The sequence below is a fragment of the Bacillus rossius genome, chromosome 12 (genome assembly GCF_032445375.1).
Source record: "Bacillus rossius redtenbacheri isolate Brsri chromosome 12, Brsri_v3, whole genome shotgun sequence".
Lineage (NCBI taxonomy): Eukaryota > Metazoa > Arthropoda > Insecta > Phasmatodea > Bacillidae > Bacillus > Bacillus rossius.
In genome coordinates, this window is record NC_086339.1 from 16,647,014 (window position 1) to 16,663,724 (window position 16,711).

At 38.5% G+C, this 16,711-nt stretch overlaps 1 protein-coding gene across 36 annotated transcripts in view; it reads right to left on the minus strand.

The window, feature by feature from the left end:
• Positions 1 to 16,711, minus strand: part of LOC134537607 (LIM domain and actin-binding protein 1) — a 216,376-nt gene that overhangs the window by 13,418 nt on the left and 186,247 nt on the right. For 19 of the 36 annotated variants that reach the window (XM_063378208.1, XM_063378217.1, XM_063378213.1 and 16 more), the window contains 7 exons: positions 16,081 to 16,168; positions 12,556 to 12,772; positions 12,309 to 12,433; positions 7,864 to 8,040; positions 6,831 to 6,996; positions 4,875 to 5,191; positions 2,948 to 3,058 (listed from right to left, as the gene is read on the minus strand). In XM_063378208.1, the coding sequence (XP_063234278.1) occupies positions 2,948 to 3,058; positions 4,875 to 5,191; positions 6,831 to 6,996; positions 7,864 to 8,040; positions 12,309 to 12,433; positions 12,556 to 12,772; positions 16,081 to 16,168 (1,201 nt within the window). The remainder of the gene's footprint in view (positions 1 to 2,947; positions 3,059 to 4,874; positions 5,192 to 6,830; positions 6,997 to 7,863; positions 8,041 to 12,308; positions 12,434 to 12,555; positions 12,773 to 16,080; positions 16,169 to 16,711) is intronic. The other 17 variants (XM_063378216.1, XM_063378224.1, XM_063378219.1 and 14 more) reach the window with 1 other exon arrangement.

Below are 16,711 nucleotides of genomic sequence, written 5' to 3' on the forward strand. Positions count from 1 at the left end.
ATACTGTAACTTTTCAACTTTAAGTTTAATAAAACAGGTTAGATTAGTTTCACTACCATTCCTTTAAATTATAGATAATAGAAAATGAGACAAATAATTCATATCCATCCTGCATGCAACAGTAGTGTTAAGTACTTCAAGTGTACTGACTAAAAGTGAACATAAAATGATGTCATATTGAATGAATAGCAACTGTATTTTTTTAAGATTAAATTATCTTACAATCCAAAAAATATGATATTCATGCAAATATACTATGGAAAATTATGTATAGTATCAATATTTCAATTTTAAACAATGTAAATTATATAAAGCTAGGTATCTGCCAGTAAAATACATAATGAAAAAATATTCAAACAAATAAATACAACTATACAAGAATTACTAAACAAAAAAATTATTTGTTTCTATTACGCGAATAGGGAGTTTTTCAATTGAAAAATACAAAAAGGGTACAAAAATCGTTACAAAATTGGTTGCGTTCGGTTATTTGCTCCAACTTATTGTGTTGCATTTTCCAACAAATTAACAAGTAGAAATTTAGCAGATTAGTCAGTAAACTTTTTCTTTTATGCTGAATCCAAATACAGGATCTTGTGTAGTGCATACTCAGGGCTGCAACTAGAGTCTCTGGCACCCGGGGCATGAATGGATTCATGCGCCTCCCCACCCCCCTATTTTTTTTGCACATACCACACCAATAAAACGGAGAGTCCGGGGGCCCTCTCACGGAAAAATGGTGCTATTTAAGCATTTTCCCTACCTACATATAAGTTTCTGTGCTACTGTAACTTCCATGCATGAACCCACTATGTCCATAAAGTAGTCCGTATAATCACTAGACTTGTTCATTAAATATGTTGAGACGTTATATTGTAAATCAGATTAGACATTCCTGGCAGGCAAGTTAAAAAACTTTTTACCAGTTACCAGTTGTAGGAATTACAATACAAGTGATTTCGGCGCCCCCATAGCTTTGCGCCCGGGGCGTATGCCCCGCATGCCCCCCCCTAATTAATAGCTTTGAAATAATAATACAATGACAGAAAGTAAAATTTAGGTAAATTAGAAAAAAAAATTTGGCACCAGAAATAAACTTAAGCCACCTAATCAATTTTTTTTTGTTAAAAAGTCAGGAATTAGTAGTTCCCATTAAACCATTTCTTGTTTTAATATTTGAGTAATTTTAGAATATATTAATGCATGACAGTTTAAAAATAAAAATGATAAATAAACACTATAGACATTGCATTTATGAAAACATTCAACTGTACTTTTTATTTTCAATTTTCATATACATATACGACTTTGGTGAACTAAAAAACATTATAAAAGAATACTGAATGTTTTAGTTCCAGTTTTATGTTTGACTTACTTATCTATACGTATATATGTAGTACCGTTTTATGTACACATTTTAAGTGTTAAATAAGTACCCCTGATGTGTTTAAATTTTTAATGACAGTAAAATCCACTATTCTTAATGATGAAATGGCTTTTTTTATGAAACCATAAAATCTTGATTGTATCAATAGGTCCTAGAAAAAAATATATTAGCCTAAAATACTACATAAGAGGGCATCAAATTCAATTGAATTCTCAGGACACAAAAAGTATGAACTTCTAAAAATGTCCAGCCTCAAACTTCAGTGTGTGTGTGTTTTTTTTTTTTTTTTTTTTTTTTTTTAAAAGAGCTTTCCCTAATGCACACTTAGTGTTATCGTATCAAACTCAACTGTCGCAGATTTTACATAATGCCAAAAAACAACTTGGAAAACTTCCCTAATCAAAAAGATTTGTAATAAATTAGTTGCCAAGTAAACCAACTAAAATATTGGTTTCATTGTTAACTGAAAGTTTTAGTAAGAATAATTTGTGAAGAATCTGAGACATGCTACATCTTGTGCAACACTTTTGACAATGTGATACAATGCACAAGTACAATTTTTTTTTTTTACTAGAGAGCTTTTAATCAATTTAACATATAATGTCTTGTCTTTATAAGAGTACAGTCTGATTTAAAACACAAAAACATGCACACCAATTCTTACACGCATGCAGATGTGGGCAGACAAAACAAAATGCTGTTATGGTTGGTGTGAAACACTTATAAAAGCAGACAAATTTACAATGACTACGAACACACAATACCAGTATCGCTACCAAAGTGCAAACCTCACACAGTATATATCCAAGTATGAGGCGGAAACAATATCTAATGTACGACACACATTTTACCATGTAGATTAAAAGAACGATAAATTTTCATTTTTTTTAGTCTACTCATGTATGCGAATAGTTTCCTTTAAGAAACAAAATGTTGCTGTGCCATAAATAACACAATTTATTTATAAATAACAGAATTTATTTTCTTTACTTCTTTTATTTTTATTTAACAGAATGTTAGTTTAGCTGCACCAGTAAAAAGCCTAAAATTGATTTTTGATCTTAGACAGAAAAATTCCATCTAGGAATGAAATGTTTACACAATATAAGTGAACACCAATATTGTGCTTGAAAATATCTCAACAAATTTGTGTGCAATTAATTTTTATGAGATTCACCGACTTCAAAGATAGCAGATTTATTAACCTCAAATCTTTAACAAGAAAATTAACGTCATTTTTCATCATTATGATTTTATGACTACTGTAAATATCCTATAAGTAGAAGATAATCTATATTCCTTGAAGTATGTAGTTAGAATTGTTAACTAAATACCACATACCTTCTGTTATTGACATAAAAGTAACAATATTGAAATCCTTCAGTGACTGAATCCAACTCTCTGTGATATATAAAATACAACAAACACAACAATTTTCTGGTTAAATAGCTCAAATATTTTTACTTTAGTCTTTCTCTTTCAAAAGACAGGAAAAAAAAACATGCTGACATAATTAACACCGCATGCAGCTAAAACATATTTGAATTAATCATCACTCACCACAAATCTATTGACTTTTGGTCTTTGCACTTTCTCTTTTGGTTGCTGCGTCTCGTTCTTTAGCGACTCGAACCTAGCTCGCAGTGACTTAGTGGTGTCAATACTTGTTTGCTGGAACCAAATTACAACATTTCAACAAGTTTCTAAGCCTTGTAATGAATGTACATCTAACCTCAACTTGACAATGCAATTATATGTTCCTGGCATTTATATTTCCTATTGAATGATAACTGCAATTTCTTATCACTTTTGAAAATGTTTAAAACTAAAAGCAAAGCTGAAATACAAAAATATAATGTTAGTCCTTATATTGAATTAAACACTAAATTAAACCTCCAGTACTGCCAAGATCTGTTAAAACTAGCAATTACACAGCCAGTTCTAGTTCTTTAAACAGTTTCAAAATGAATAAATTTTTCTAGTGAATCTTAACTACAACACAACCAATTATCTATATTTTTGTGGTAATAGTAAATAGTGTCTTTGATTATTGTGTTGATTCCACACTGGAAAGAAATAAAGCAAATATTGTTAAACTTTTTCAAAAATCTCTTGCAAACAGCAAATACGTTTAAGATTTAACCAAAATTTTGAAGAAAAAATTTACAAAAATGTGAATTGATAGTAAAAGAAGGATGTTCAAGATTAATTTTATGAGTTTAAAGCAGCAACAAATTTTCATGTTAAAGAAAAGGATGAACAATTGAAAGCAGTGTATGAAATACAATTTCACAAATTAAGTTTTTACATGCTTTCAAATTAATTTGTCAAATTGCAGAAAAAATGTCCACGAGAAACAGTTGTAAGAACATGACAGTTAATTGCCTAGTTAACATAGTCCTTTTCTTACATAACACATTAAATAATCAATGGGCACATTACATAATTTCGGGATTTTGTCATCAATACTAACTCTCTCTGTAACAAACATTATTCCACATTATATAATCCTTCTTATTTTACAAAGAAACTGATTTTTTACAAGATTCACTTTTTTACTTAAAAAGTAGATACTATATACCAACAGCATAGGCATTAACTGCAGCATGAATTTATACACAGAGAGAAAGAGACAAGGAGAAAGGGACAAGGAGAAAGGGACAAGGAGAAAGGGACAAGGAGAAAGGGAGAAGGAGAAAGGGAGAAGGAGAAAGGGAGAAGGAGAAAGGGAGAAGGAGAAAGGGAGAAGGAGAAAGGGAGAAGGAGAAAGGGAGAAGGAGAAAGGGAGAAGGAGAAAGGGAGAAGGAGAAAGGGAGAAGGAGAAAGGGAGAAGGAGAAAGGGAGAAGGAGAAAGGGAGAAGGAGAAAGGGAGAAGAGAAAGGGGGAAGAGAAAGGGGGAAGAGAAAGGGGGAAGAGAAAGGGGGAAGAGAAAGGGGGAAGAGAAAGGGGGAAGAGAAAGGGGGAAGAGAAAGGGGGAAGAGAAAGGGGGAAGAGAAAGGGGGAAGAGAAAGGGGGAAGAGAAAGGGGGAAGAGAAAGGGGGAAGAGAAAGGGAGAAGAGAAAGGGAGAAGAGAAAGGGGGAAGAGAAAGGGAGAAGAGAAAGGGAGAAGAGAAAGGGAGAAGAGAAAGGGAGAAGAGAAAGGGGGAAGAGAAAGGGAGAAGAGAAAGGAAGAGAAAGGAAAGAAAGAGAAAGGAAGAGAAAGGAAGAGAAAGGGAAAAGAGAATGGGAGAAGGAGAAAAGGGAGAAGGAGAAAAGGGAGAAGGAGAAAAGGAAGAAGGAGAAAAGGGAGAAGGAGAAAAGGGAGAAGGAGAAAAGGGAGAAGGAGAAAAGGGAGAAGGAGAAAAGGGAGAAGGAGAAAAGGGAGAAGGAGAAAAGGGAGAAGGAGAAAAGAGAGAAACAGAAAAATAGAAAGAAAAAGAGAAGGAAAAGAAAGAGAGAGGAACCAAAACCATCTTTCAACAGAGAAACCACTGTAACTGCTACTCACATGTTCACTCTCCCGTTCACTGTCCACACCATTCACGTGGTTGTTCACACTCGCGGTGTTGCTGATGTTAGCCTTGTTCTCCTTCTCCTCCCAGCGCTCAAACTTTGCCCTCAGCACCTTAGCGCGAGCAGCGTTCTGCGCTTGCTTCAGGAACTCGTCCTCGACTTTGTCCGACGCACGCACGACGTTGGGGTTGACGCGCTCGTCTTCCTCCTCGTTCTCGTCCTCGTCATCCTCAGAGTCGCTCTCCTCCTCGGAGCTCTCCGACTCGTGGGTGCAGTCGGGAGGTGGCGTGAATCGCTTCAACGGCTTGGGTCCTGCGGGAAATACACGTCTGTATGCAGTAACCATAAATAAAATAATCTACAGTTTTTATATTAACCTTAGATATCCCCTTCTCTCAACAATTTAGTATTGTCCTGACGTCATTAATCCTCTGGTTATCAAATCTAAATTAGTTAAATACAAGTAACTGAGAAGCTAGCTACTAGTTAGTGTGTGTCAATTAGAAAACAATGAAATATCAGATGGTTAGTCTAAACAATGTATTCGTCAACCTATGGTTCAGTAAAGACATTTAGAACTTTTTACTGAACTAAAAAAAAAAATTACTTTAAACATTTTTTATAGAAATGCCAAAAGATCACTTGTATGGGTATCTAAAGATTCAAGAACTGTTATCCCTTACCAACCACGGGGTAAACATTTTACAAAATTCCAGTGGTTGACAAAATCATACATAGTAGAATACAGGTTGACAAAATCATAGTAGAATACAGGTTCTTATGGGAATAAAATGGTGCCAAGTTGTGTACACCAGCATTTTGATCCACCAGTGCTCAGAGTTAATTACAACATCTATGGCAGTTGGTCAATCATCTCATTCAGGAACATGCATTCTATAAAGAATCTACTACACATAATACTTTTTAGATGATCCATGCATAAATCCTCACTTTCTCTACCTCCATCTTTCATTTCTTGAACTTTGACGTATAGTACGACAATTTATTGAAGTAACTGTCCAGAAATTAAGATCAAACTAGTAGTTCTCATAAAGACACAAACATGATAGTGTTAGCCAAATGTTCATTTACAGACAAAATTTTTTCAGTTGTAACCATAAAATATTTGACAGATGTAACAACTCGGGATTTTATATGGACAATCTTAATTTGTCAGTGCTACAAATCTTTGCATTATAATTAACAAGTTAAGTAGCTGCATTGAAACACGTTACAAATATAATTTTTGGCTGGCCAGAAATATCTTTAAAGAAGTTACAAGGCAACACATTTTTGAAATGTGCAGGAAGGCGAGGTGAAAAAGTATTTCGAAAGCCGTGAAGGGTAGAATTTTTGAACGGCAGTTTCAAGAATTTGTCTACAAAACGTGGTTGGCAAGGAATTACTGTACCAAATTTCTCATTCCTAGGGACAAGATTATACGGTGAATTGCACCCAAGTGCAAATTATATCATGTAATCCCGTAGCAAGTTCTGGTTAAATGATACTTGATTACACGACATAACTTGCGTTTCGGTTTTTTATCGCAATTCACCATATCGATAGCTTAGGATGAAAACCTTGTATCTCATAAAACGCAAATTTTACAGCAAAGACAAAAAACTGTTTCTTTCGCCCCCCTACTGATATACGTGGTTTCTTTTTTTTCCCCGATAGAAAGCAGTAGGATGCACATTTTATTTCTTTCAGCCAAACATTTTGTGAGATACGAGGTTTTCCAGCCCAAAAACATTAAAAAAACGTATTTTCGTCCAAAAATTGAGATGCAAGGTTTTCATTCTAAGCCATCAATATAATCTATTCTCTACCCGTCACAAAAAGTACGTGTTGTTAAAGCACATCATGCAAATCAAAACCTTGTGCACGTTGAGAAACATTTATAGCCCAGCCAAACGGGTCCAACGTGGGACCGGAACGAGAGACGCCCTACCATCGGGCAGGTCCTCCTTGCTGGCGTTCTCCTCCAGCTGCCTGAAGAGGGAGAGCATCTTGCTGGTCGTGTGGCTGCGGGCCACCAGCTCCCCGTCGTCCTCCGCCTTATCCTCGCAGCGCACCACGCTGGGGTCGCGGTAGATCTCGCGGTCCGGGGACTCCGCCTGCGACACGTTCACAGTCCTTCAACCACACTGCTGGAATGCGTCCTTTCAACTTGCACCAAGTAATTTTTCAAACATTTTTTTGCAATCATGAAAATGAGCGGAAGCATAATTTAAAAAAAAAATTTGTCAATTCAAATGTAACTAAATATACTCTATCAAGATGCTCCTTTCATAACACTAATTTAATTACAGCACCAAAATCTAAGCTTAATGTATTATTATTCACTATAGATTTAGTGCTTGAAAGAGCCAATAGTTTTGTATTTTTTCAAAGTGCAAATGCAACTTGGCCTCATTTTTTTTCATTAAATTGGTTGGGACAAAATTCTTTTCTAAAATCCTCACTTACTATGTACGAATAAATTTCATTAATTTCTCATATGAATAATTAAAAACAGTTCTTTCAAATGTTAGACATTAGAAACAAATGTACAATCACAGCAGAAGAGTATAAATTGCAACCAAAAAAAAAATCCTAATTTTCCGACGTCTGTTCTGTTGACAGGAAGTACAGTTCAAAGCAGACACAAAGGCACAGACACACAGACACAAAAATTAAGCAATCAAATTAAAAGTGAGAACAAAAAAAAAAACATGAAATGATACTTGTTAATACTGCCATATACTGGCAATGAAAGTAATTTTTTTTTGTAAGCCAGTATGCCAGGAAACGTTAACTGACGTTTTAACACAACTGGGAACAAAACTTGCAAGAAAAAAGGTAATCAACTCGCAGCAGGAAGAACAGGACTGAAAACAAAACAAGCCATGGCCAGGCCACAACTGAACGAACAAGTGGCGGAGCAGGTGTTAGCGTGGTTAGTCGCGGACTCGCGTCGTCTGTTCAGTGCACACGGCAGCGACCTTGACTTGGCCGTCTCGCGGCGGGGTGATGCGGAACTGCCTCCGCTGCTTCTCGGGCGGCTTGTAGCCCTCGAAGAACTTGAACTTGGTGGTGACCTCCTCCGTCTCCACCTTCACGTCCTCGACCGTGTCGGAGCACCGCACCACGTCCTCCGATGCCTGGCGCGAAGTGAACAGCTGCAAGCCACACCACCGGCCCGGTGAGGCGGCACTCGCCTCGACGGTGTGGCGCAGCAGGGGGGGTCCCGACATTCTCTCTCCGAACGTGCGTCCACAGAGGGAACTCTTTCATGGACTCTCGTGGACTAGTCCGAACCTCAAGTATCATTGAATATCTAGCATTCGAAGAAAAAGTTTTGTACGAAAGGTTTGGAGTAAATTTGGTAAATTGAAAAATCCCAAGACTGACATACTGAAAATTACTCGGTCATCCATCTGGTAATTCTTTGTATTTATCCTCTGGCCATTTCTCAAGATATTTTACTTTTAATAAGTGATCATGTTAGTAAAATTATAATATGCATTTACTTAAAAAAAACTTTCGTCAAAGAAAGTCATTAAAAAAGTTTACTTTTTATATATATATACAGTACACTCCCTATTTAACGCGGTTGTCGGGGGACATAACTTTTACCCGCGTTGTTGCATAACCGCGATGTTTCGATGTGACCAAGGTCAAAAGGCATAAAACACAGCCTGTATTCTAATAGGTCGGCAAGCACGCACAGTATAGACGGCCCGCCTTTGTGCGGACTTTGCATCCGCAGTTTTCACTAAACGCGGGTGAAAAAATAAAAATAATAAATTTTAAAGATAAATATTAAATGTTGAATTTTATTTTTTATTTTTCCGCACGCCGCGCACAGTTTGTCGCACGGCCTACGAGCGCGCCACACGCCGCCATACACACGTGCGGCACACAAGCTGCTGCCAGTCTCGTGGTGTCAGCCACAGTATCTGCTTCGTCTGAGTGTCCGTAACAAAGTAAGTGCAGTGTGTGCGGTTACACACGATTCTGTGGTCAAAGTCTTCTAAATAGAAAGGCCATAGTAATACTTCAAACCGAATATGAATCGCAAAGTACCGAGTTTGATTGACAAAATAAAAATTCTAGATTTACGTACTTACAGATAGCGTGTCTTTTGTAGAAGTATGCAGCAGATACGTGAAAAACGATTCTAGCATTCGTACAATATAAAATAAAGAATCGTCTATCGTGTAAAGTGGTTAGTTAAACATTGTTATCCATGCTTACAGTAAATTATAAATGGTCACATGTGGGATACAAAAATTGCGCCAAAATAATTTTAGCGCAATCAGTGGCGCCGTATTAAAAAGTCTGTTAAACGTTGTCTTTACTTATTCCATCAAACGCTGTGTCGAGTTGCTGAGTGTGTGTGGCTCGGATCGGCAAGTGTTATATTCCCCAGCCTCTGGTTAAAGGTCGGGAGGCCGCTACACATAAACATTTCCTGGGCTTGTTTACTACCTCACGGCAAAAGTGGTACAGTATGGTTCACGTAAGTATTGGACCACTGGGAATTCCTCGGCAAAGATTAAAAATACGCTAGCTGATTTACTTTACTATTTAATGTTAAAACATTATACAAAAGTAAAAAAGATGAACGTGTATAATACAACGAATAATATTACGTCTGTAGGTTCAAGTTGTAACAAAACATTTATATGTCTCCGCTTGCCAACACACGTGACCACTAGAAGTGTGCAGATGGAAATGAGTGAACTACTCAAGGTCACCAGACTTCCCCCCTTTCGGCTTAATCGCCCCTCTCATCATTGGCGCTTATATTCCACTCCTCCCGTCTACCCGGGTGTCTTGGTCGCATATTCTCGGCTCGCCTCTCCCCTCCCAGCGCTTGCCGACAACCAAGCCTATCCAACATCAATCCCCAGCCGAGTCACGCTGGATAATGTCGCTGGACGGTGGGCTTTATCAGGTCCCCTGTCCGATGCTTCATTTGTGGGTTAAAAAAAATGTTAAGAACTAGTGTTTTAGAAAATAACACTGGGCTGGATTTGACCATAATTTGAAAACCCTACAAGATAGAGGAATAATGTACGGAGATATCTTGTTTATAATTTCACTGCGGACATTTTCTACGCCTAGGCTTTTTTCTGCCCGATGCTTAGTTTGTGAGTTACAACGCAAAATTATCCTAATCGGCTGTCAACCATTTATTCCATTATTATTACAGTAGAAACTCGTTAATCCGTGACGCGCTAATTCTGGAATCGGATAATCCGGGACGATTTAAAAGTGCAGAGAAAAAAAAAGAGAAGTAAAAATTGTCAGCGCTTAAAATTAACGTCACGCGGGCCGGCGGCCGGCAAACACTGCAAGCCTTCGCATGGGCCGCCAAACTCTGCAACGCTGTTTGTACCGACCCTTTGTGTCGTCCCCCTTTCAGCTGTCACATTTGTCACTCTTTAAACTTGAGGGGGATGTCCTGACTTCTGCTTCCCGTCTCCCTTTGTTTGTTTCCACCCGCCAACGCACGGCAGGCGCCTGGCGAGTGACGTGTCTGGCTGGCATTCGGCTGGATTAAGGAGGGGAGGAGGGGTGGAGGGAAGGAGGGGGGGGGGGGGGGGGGGGGGCTACCAAAAATTTATGTGTGCAAGTTCAGCACGATCATATCTTTCTCTCTTTGGCTGTTGTAAATGACCGTGAACTAATGGCTAGGCAGTGCCGTATTTTTTTAAGCCGAGACTAATTCGAAGACGGTCCTTACCGTGAACGGATTATCCGGGTTTATTAAATTTTTTTTTTACAGGATTTTAATTATCTGGGCATCGGCGGGTCCCAATTAACACGAATAATGGAGAGTTTACTATTTTTTATCCATCTGCTGCCAAGGCGCAGTAAGCCTCGGTAGATGTTACGTCACATGACCTTGGCCTACCCAGCTGCACGCCGGTTTCTGAGAAGCTTGACAAGATCTTCCGGGCTTTTAATCGCTAGTCCGTGAAATTCGGTAATCCGTGATTATCTCGGTCCCGACCATCACGAATTAACGAGGTTCTACTGTGTTATTATTATTATTATTCATTTCTGATTGGGGGACATGGTTTGACCCGCGATATACCCGATTCCGCGATCTATCGGGGCGCGGTATACCGGGAGTTTACTGTATATATATTTAATTTTTTTCCCCCTTTTACATTATTTTTTTGGATTAGAGAAAATTGGGATTTCACCCAACAATAGTTTGTTTAAAATCAAATTATGGGCCAGTTAAATGTTAAGCAAATCTCAATTTTATTGAGGATTGTAACCCACAGTAAAAACTAAAAAAGAAAAAAATCAAATCAAACTACACCATTACAAAACTACTTTTGAACTACAATTTTTAAAGTTTTGTGCACAGCAATGGATAACAATCTGGCTTACACCACTGATGCTAGCCAAAATTCCATTCCCCCGAAACCCTTGCAATAACTTCAAATTCCATTCCCCCGAAACCCTTGCAATAACTTCAAGTGGAGATAATTATTGTGTGTATAGTAACATATTTTTTTATCTGATGATTCATCCCCTCCCCCCATCCTTCCATCATACCCGACCACTGCCTTAGGATAGTACCCTGGCCTCAACAGGCTCTACCAATGTATAAGTGAACATAATTCCTTACTACTAATGGCTACTGTAGGCATCTGCTATAAATGATCAACGATCACATGCAAAATCTATTAAGTCCTTTTATGGGCACTTCTCAATAATCCTAACTGCTTTCAAAATCAACATCTGAAGGGAAAAAAAAACCTACCTGACGAGTTATCACGCCTAGAATGCAAATCTGTAATTTTGGCAATACATAACAAAAAGCAGTAAATTGTCTTGATGCTGTTTCAGATTGACTTTGGGTTTGAAATATATTTTATCTTGTTTTGGTTATGTAGTGGAAGGGTATGTATTAAAATTTTAAATTATGAGTAGATCTCAAGTAGTGCTCTCAAAAAATTAGATTTTAAAATAAACCAAAAGTAATAGCTAATGCCTTGCGAAGCCAACTAGCACCCACCGATGTAGAGGAACTTTCAACAACAAAAGAACAACGAACTCGTAGGTCTCTCGGGCCCAAGAAAGCACCCAAGAAGCAAGTGACGACGCTGATTGGTTAGCACCTAGCACGAGTGCCCCACGTCTCAGGGCTTCCGCACTCCAAACCCGAACATTCCCCGCCCAAACGTAGACTCAGGAACATCGAGAGAAACTAAGGACCTGGGGGCATATAATTGTTCAGCCCCTCTCCCCCATTACCTAATTTCAAACTGTAAACATTACAATGGCCATAACTGTAAACTTAATCTGTACGATCCCACATAACTTTTTGTTTGGTTTCCAATTAATTACATCATCAACAGATTTGTAATTTTTGTCCTAAACTCAACTCTACGGTCCTACGTAGACATCGAAAGATACATACTTTCCTGGTATCCTCCCTAAATGAAGGCGTCGCTTTGACGGGCGAAATCGGCAGGAGCGGCTGCTGATTTTTTGCTGCGGATGCGTCCAGTTCCAGAAACAAGCTGCGAGATTTCTTCGAGATTCCTGGGGAATGGTAAAAAAAAAAGAAGGTAAAGTTAGTCACTGGGATTTCCGACACGAGACTCCACGGTCAGTTGGGGGGGGGGGGGGGGGGGAAACGGGCGCACGCGGCGAGAGGGCGTTACCGGCTTCCACGACGCTGAGATCCTCCTCCATGGCCTTCCGGGTGGCGTCCTCCCTCGCGGCGTCCGGGTCGTCGTCCGGCAAGACCTCGCCCCGCTCGAACTTCTCCTTGATGGAGCGGGCGCGCTCCGACTTGATGTCCACGCCCTTCCTCTGGGCCGAGCGCTCCGACTCCTGCACCGCCTGCTCGTACATCTCCTTCATCTTGCCCTGGTGGCCCTGGCGTCGCCAACAAGGTCGACAGGCTACTGACTACTGCACGAGCGATGGAGAGCAACAGCAAGCACTACTTGCAAACAATACAAAACTCTTATCAGCAGGTTCCTGATCAGGGGCGTAGCCAGGGGGGGGGGGGGGGGGGGTTAGGGGTTCAAACACCCCCCCTCCCCCCTTAGCACCAAATCTTTAATTAATTTCTTATTCATCACTCAAACAAATTTCATATTAAAATGAATAAAATTTTTACCATTACAATATTTAAATTTAAGTACGTACCGAAAACTGCTATAATAGCACTACAGTAAACCCTTTTTGTTGCGATCCCATTTATTGCGACCACCTCTCTATTACAACCCGATTTCGAGGAACCGTAAAAAAATTGCTGAAAATCCGAATAAAATCAGACAGAAAATAAGTTTCTTGTGGTGAGTAGCGTCTTACTGCGTTTCTCTTGAGGAGTGCTTCCTGTGGACCGCTGTCAGCGCTTAACAACCCCCATTCCACGTCCCTTTGCCGGCAGGGTGCAGATAAAGGTTTTTGTGGCAACGTGTTTACGTTTAGCTTTTTGCGAGTGTCTAGTGTGGTACGCAGTTAAGGCAAAGCAACCTGCTGGATTTCTCTTGATTTTGATTACTATCGGTTGACAATACAAAGCGACCGACTGGATGCACGCCCGCCTCGACTTGTTTTAACTGCCGCAGCGATGTTTATTTTGACAGCTCAAGCAATTATCTTTTCCCGTGGGTTGATAGAAAAAGGTCGCTACACCCAGCATAAAAAAAAAAGGCTACGCCACTTATTCCCCGCGCAAGAAACACACTGGCTGCCGATGGTTTGTATGCCTGGGAGGAATGAACCTTGAAGTCTGGACAAGGGAAGGAGAGGTAAGCCGTATGACGTCATGCGTCCGCCGCCTGTGCTGCCGCCAGCCTGTCTAGACGATATTCCCGCGCTCCCACTTACGTTGGACAAGCTACTGCTGCCGTATTTTTAAAGGAAATGTCCCATTATATTTTTGTTATTCTTACATGAAAATTATTGGAAGTATTAAAGCCGACACACAAATACGCTGTGTGTTAAAATTAACAGATTTTAATGATTTTTCATTTCGTTTTTTTAAAAATTTTTTTTTCTGATTTTCACATTTTGGTCAAAATGTCAATTTTTTGACGGTTCCCGAGAATGTATTCGCAAAATCACTGCTTCGTTAAATCCGGGGTTCGTGACATCGGGGTTCTAGTGTATTTAACTACGGCAAGCAGAAAACGTACATTTAAACTAACCAGTAAAAATAAACTGTCTATTGACATATTTTCTTTAGAGGTGGCCTGTAGGGCGACGGACTAGCATTGCGAGTGACAGCATCCTGCCATTGTACGGCTGGTTTCTTAGCGAGTAGCGGTTTGTGAAAAGGAAGGGGGGGGGGGGGGGTGTGAAATCAACTGAAAATTTCGGAAAACCTCTATTACGACCCCCCCTCTATTACGACCCTATTCCTGGGAACCGTGAGGGGTCGTTTCAGAGAGGTTTGACTGTATTTTACACCTTAAAATCCAAATTTTCCCGGGGGGGGGGGGGGGGGGGTGCATGCTTCTAACACCCCCCCCATACACAAATCCTGGCTACGCCACTGGTCCTGATGAAACCATTTTTCACACAAGACATTTTTCTTACCCACCATACAAGCTATTTTACCTTTAGTTCATCAATCTTATTCAAAATCAAACAGTAAAAGTTTAAAAATTGTATTTTTGAAATAGGATATATTTTTATTAATGTTCACAGCAGAAATATAACAATATCCAAATGTTATTAGTCGTGAATATAATGTAGAAGATTCGGAAAGAAATTTCACTCTTTTAATTTCAAACTTTTGGAATCCAGTATTTAGATATTTTGGTTGAATAAGTCATGAATTTGTGTTCTCCCAATTGATCATAGTTTTCCAGCAAAAGCAATAATAATAGTTTTAAAATTACCAAAATGGCAACCAGACAAATCTCTCAAGTATCAGTTCATCTTGAATACCAAAAAACCGGCTAAAAAATACCCCAAAATGCTTTGGTAAAAAAAAATTTACACTCTTTATACCTACAAGAATGGGTTTCCCAAAAAAATTTAAACAAAATATTTTAACCCCATTTTTGGTCAAAGCAGAATATGTAAAGAAATTTTAAATTTGAACACTTTCATGAGCATGAAGCCTAAAAGCCTAAAAAATTGGGTACCAAACCCTTGAAAAAGATACAACAATACTACACATTCTACAAACTAAGTTTGATTAGGAATCAAACAGCCCGATGGGAAATTTTTATTGAAATATCTTTACCAGTAAATAAGGTTATAAGAATTAAAACCTACAGGGTTAGCAAGGACGTTTACTTCAGACAAATGACAGACCTAAATATTACGATAATTTTTTTGAATAAACTGGTTATTTTCATCATTCCTACTAAACACTAACATCAAGACCCTGCCATCCCCAGCTTTTAAGAATATTTGCTAAAGGAATAAATATTAGGTTTTCCAAGTACTGCAGTAGATCAGCTATTATATAGCTACAAGGTCAAAGTGACCTAGTTTATACTTTTATTTAATTATTAGTAATGTTCTTGCAATTCATTATGCTATTTAATTATTTTATTTTAAAAAGCCTATTGAACTATTATTTTACTGGTTTTAACATGGTTGGCTGGGTTACTGTATTTAAGTGTGGATTTTGGCATTTTCTTTAAATAGTCTATTTAAAATATAAATTTGATTACTTGTGTGGTTCATAGCGCGATAGCACGAGAGATGTGTTTGGATCGTGGGAGAATGGGTAAAAGAAAAAACGTGCGGTGACGCGGTGACACAGCGACACCAAATTAACAGAGTGCGTTAGAATAATACAGAAGTGGACAGAACTGAGGGAAGGCCAGCTGAGCGGGATCACTGGATAGTAGTTGTACAAGTAAGTTTGTAGCCAATAGGAAAGCAGTATCTTGGGGCAGTCCCTAGCTAAGTGAATTTTCCTGTAAACTGTGTAATGTGCTTTGTTTCGTCCAGTCCTGCAAGGCCATGAGGTAGTGTTGTCCGGTGGCCCGAGAAATGCATCTTTTGTAAAAGGAATAAAGTTCGAAAATCAAAAAAAAAATCTTTTATTTGTGGTTAACAGGCCTTTGGATAATCATTAAAAATCAAAAAGTTTTACACCAAACTACTTGCTACTGTTGACGAGACAGAAGTTCTGAGGCGTGTGTTTTTGTACGTGCTAGGATCAGTCATCGTTTTAGCTGGGCACCACCGTGATTTGTTAGAACACTAACCATGAACAGTCGTGAACGAATGTTGCTGATCTCGTGCTTGCGTTCCTCTCTCAGGTTCTCCTTCCTGGCCGCGCTCCCGGTCTCCCACCTACGGGAAAACCAACCATCACATCTGAGCAGTCAGACGTATCCACAACTATTACCAACCGTGGAAACAAGAACGCCACCTGTGGCACGAATCTGAAACTACAAAGTATTTACAGCAACAATACACAAAATCACCTAGTCATATATTTCATAGCAAACCATAATGCACATGACTTAATAGTTTATAAATGGTTTGCTACGTAATGTTCTAAGACATCTCAAATCCTTTCATATAATACAGTACTAAAAAATACACATGATTACATCAACTCATTAGTCAATGAAATGTTTGAAATTTTTATTTTTAAAAATTAAAAATTGCTTTATTTTAATTTGTAATAATAAGTCTAAGAATAAGCTTCAGTAAGTATCAAAAACTATAACAGAGGTTAGTACATTCTACGAATATTAACTTTATAAAAGTGAAAAATAATTTTTTTTTACATTGAAATACAAGACTGCTAATACAGAATTCTATCAGTCAGTTATAACATTACATTGCATGTTTTTTGACTTAATAAACATTTTAGTTATCTAAAAACCA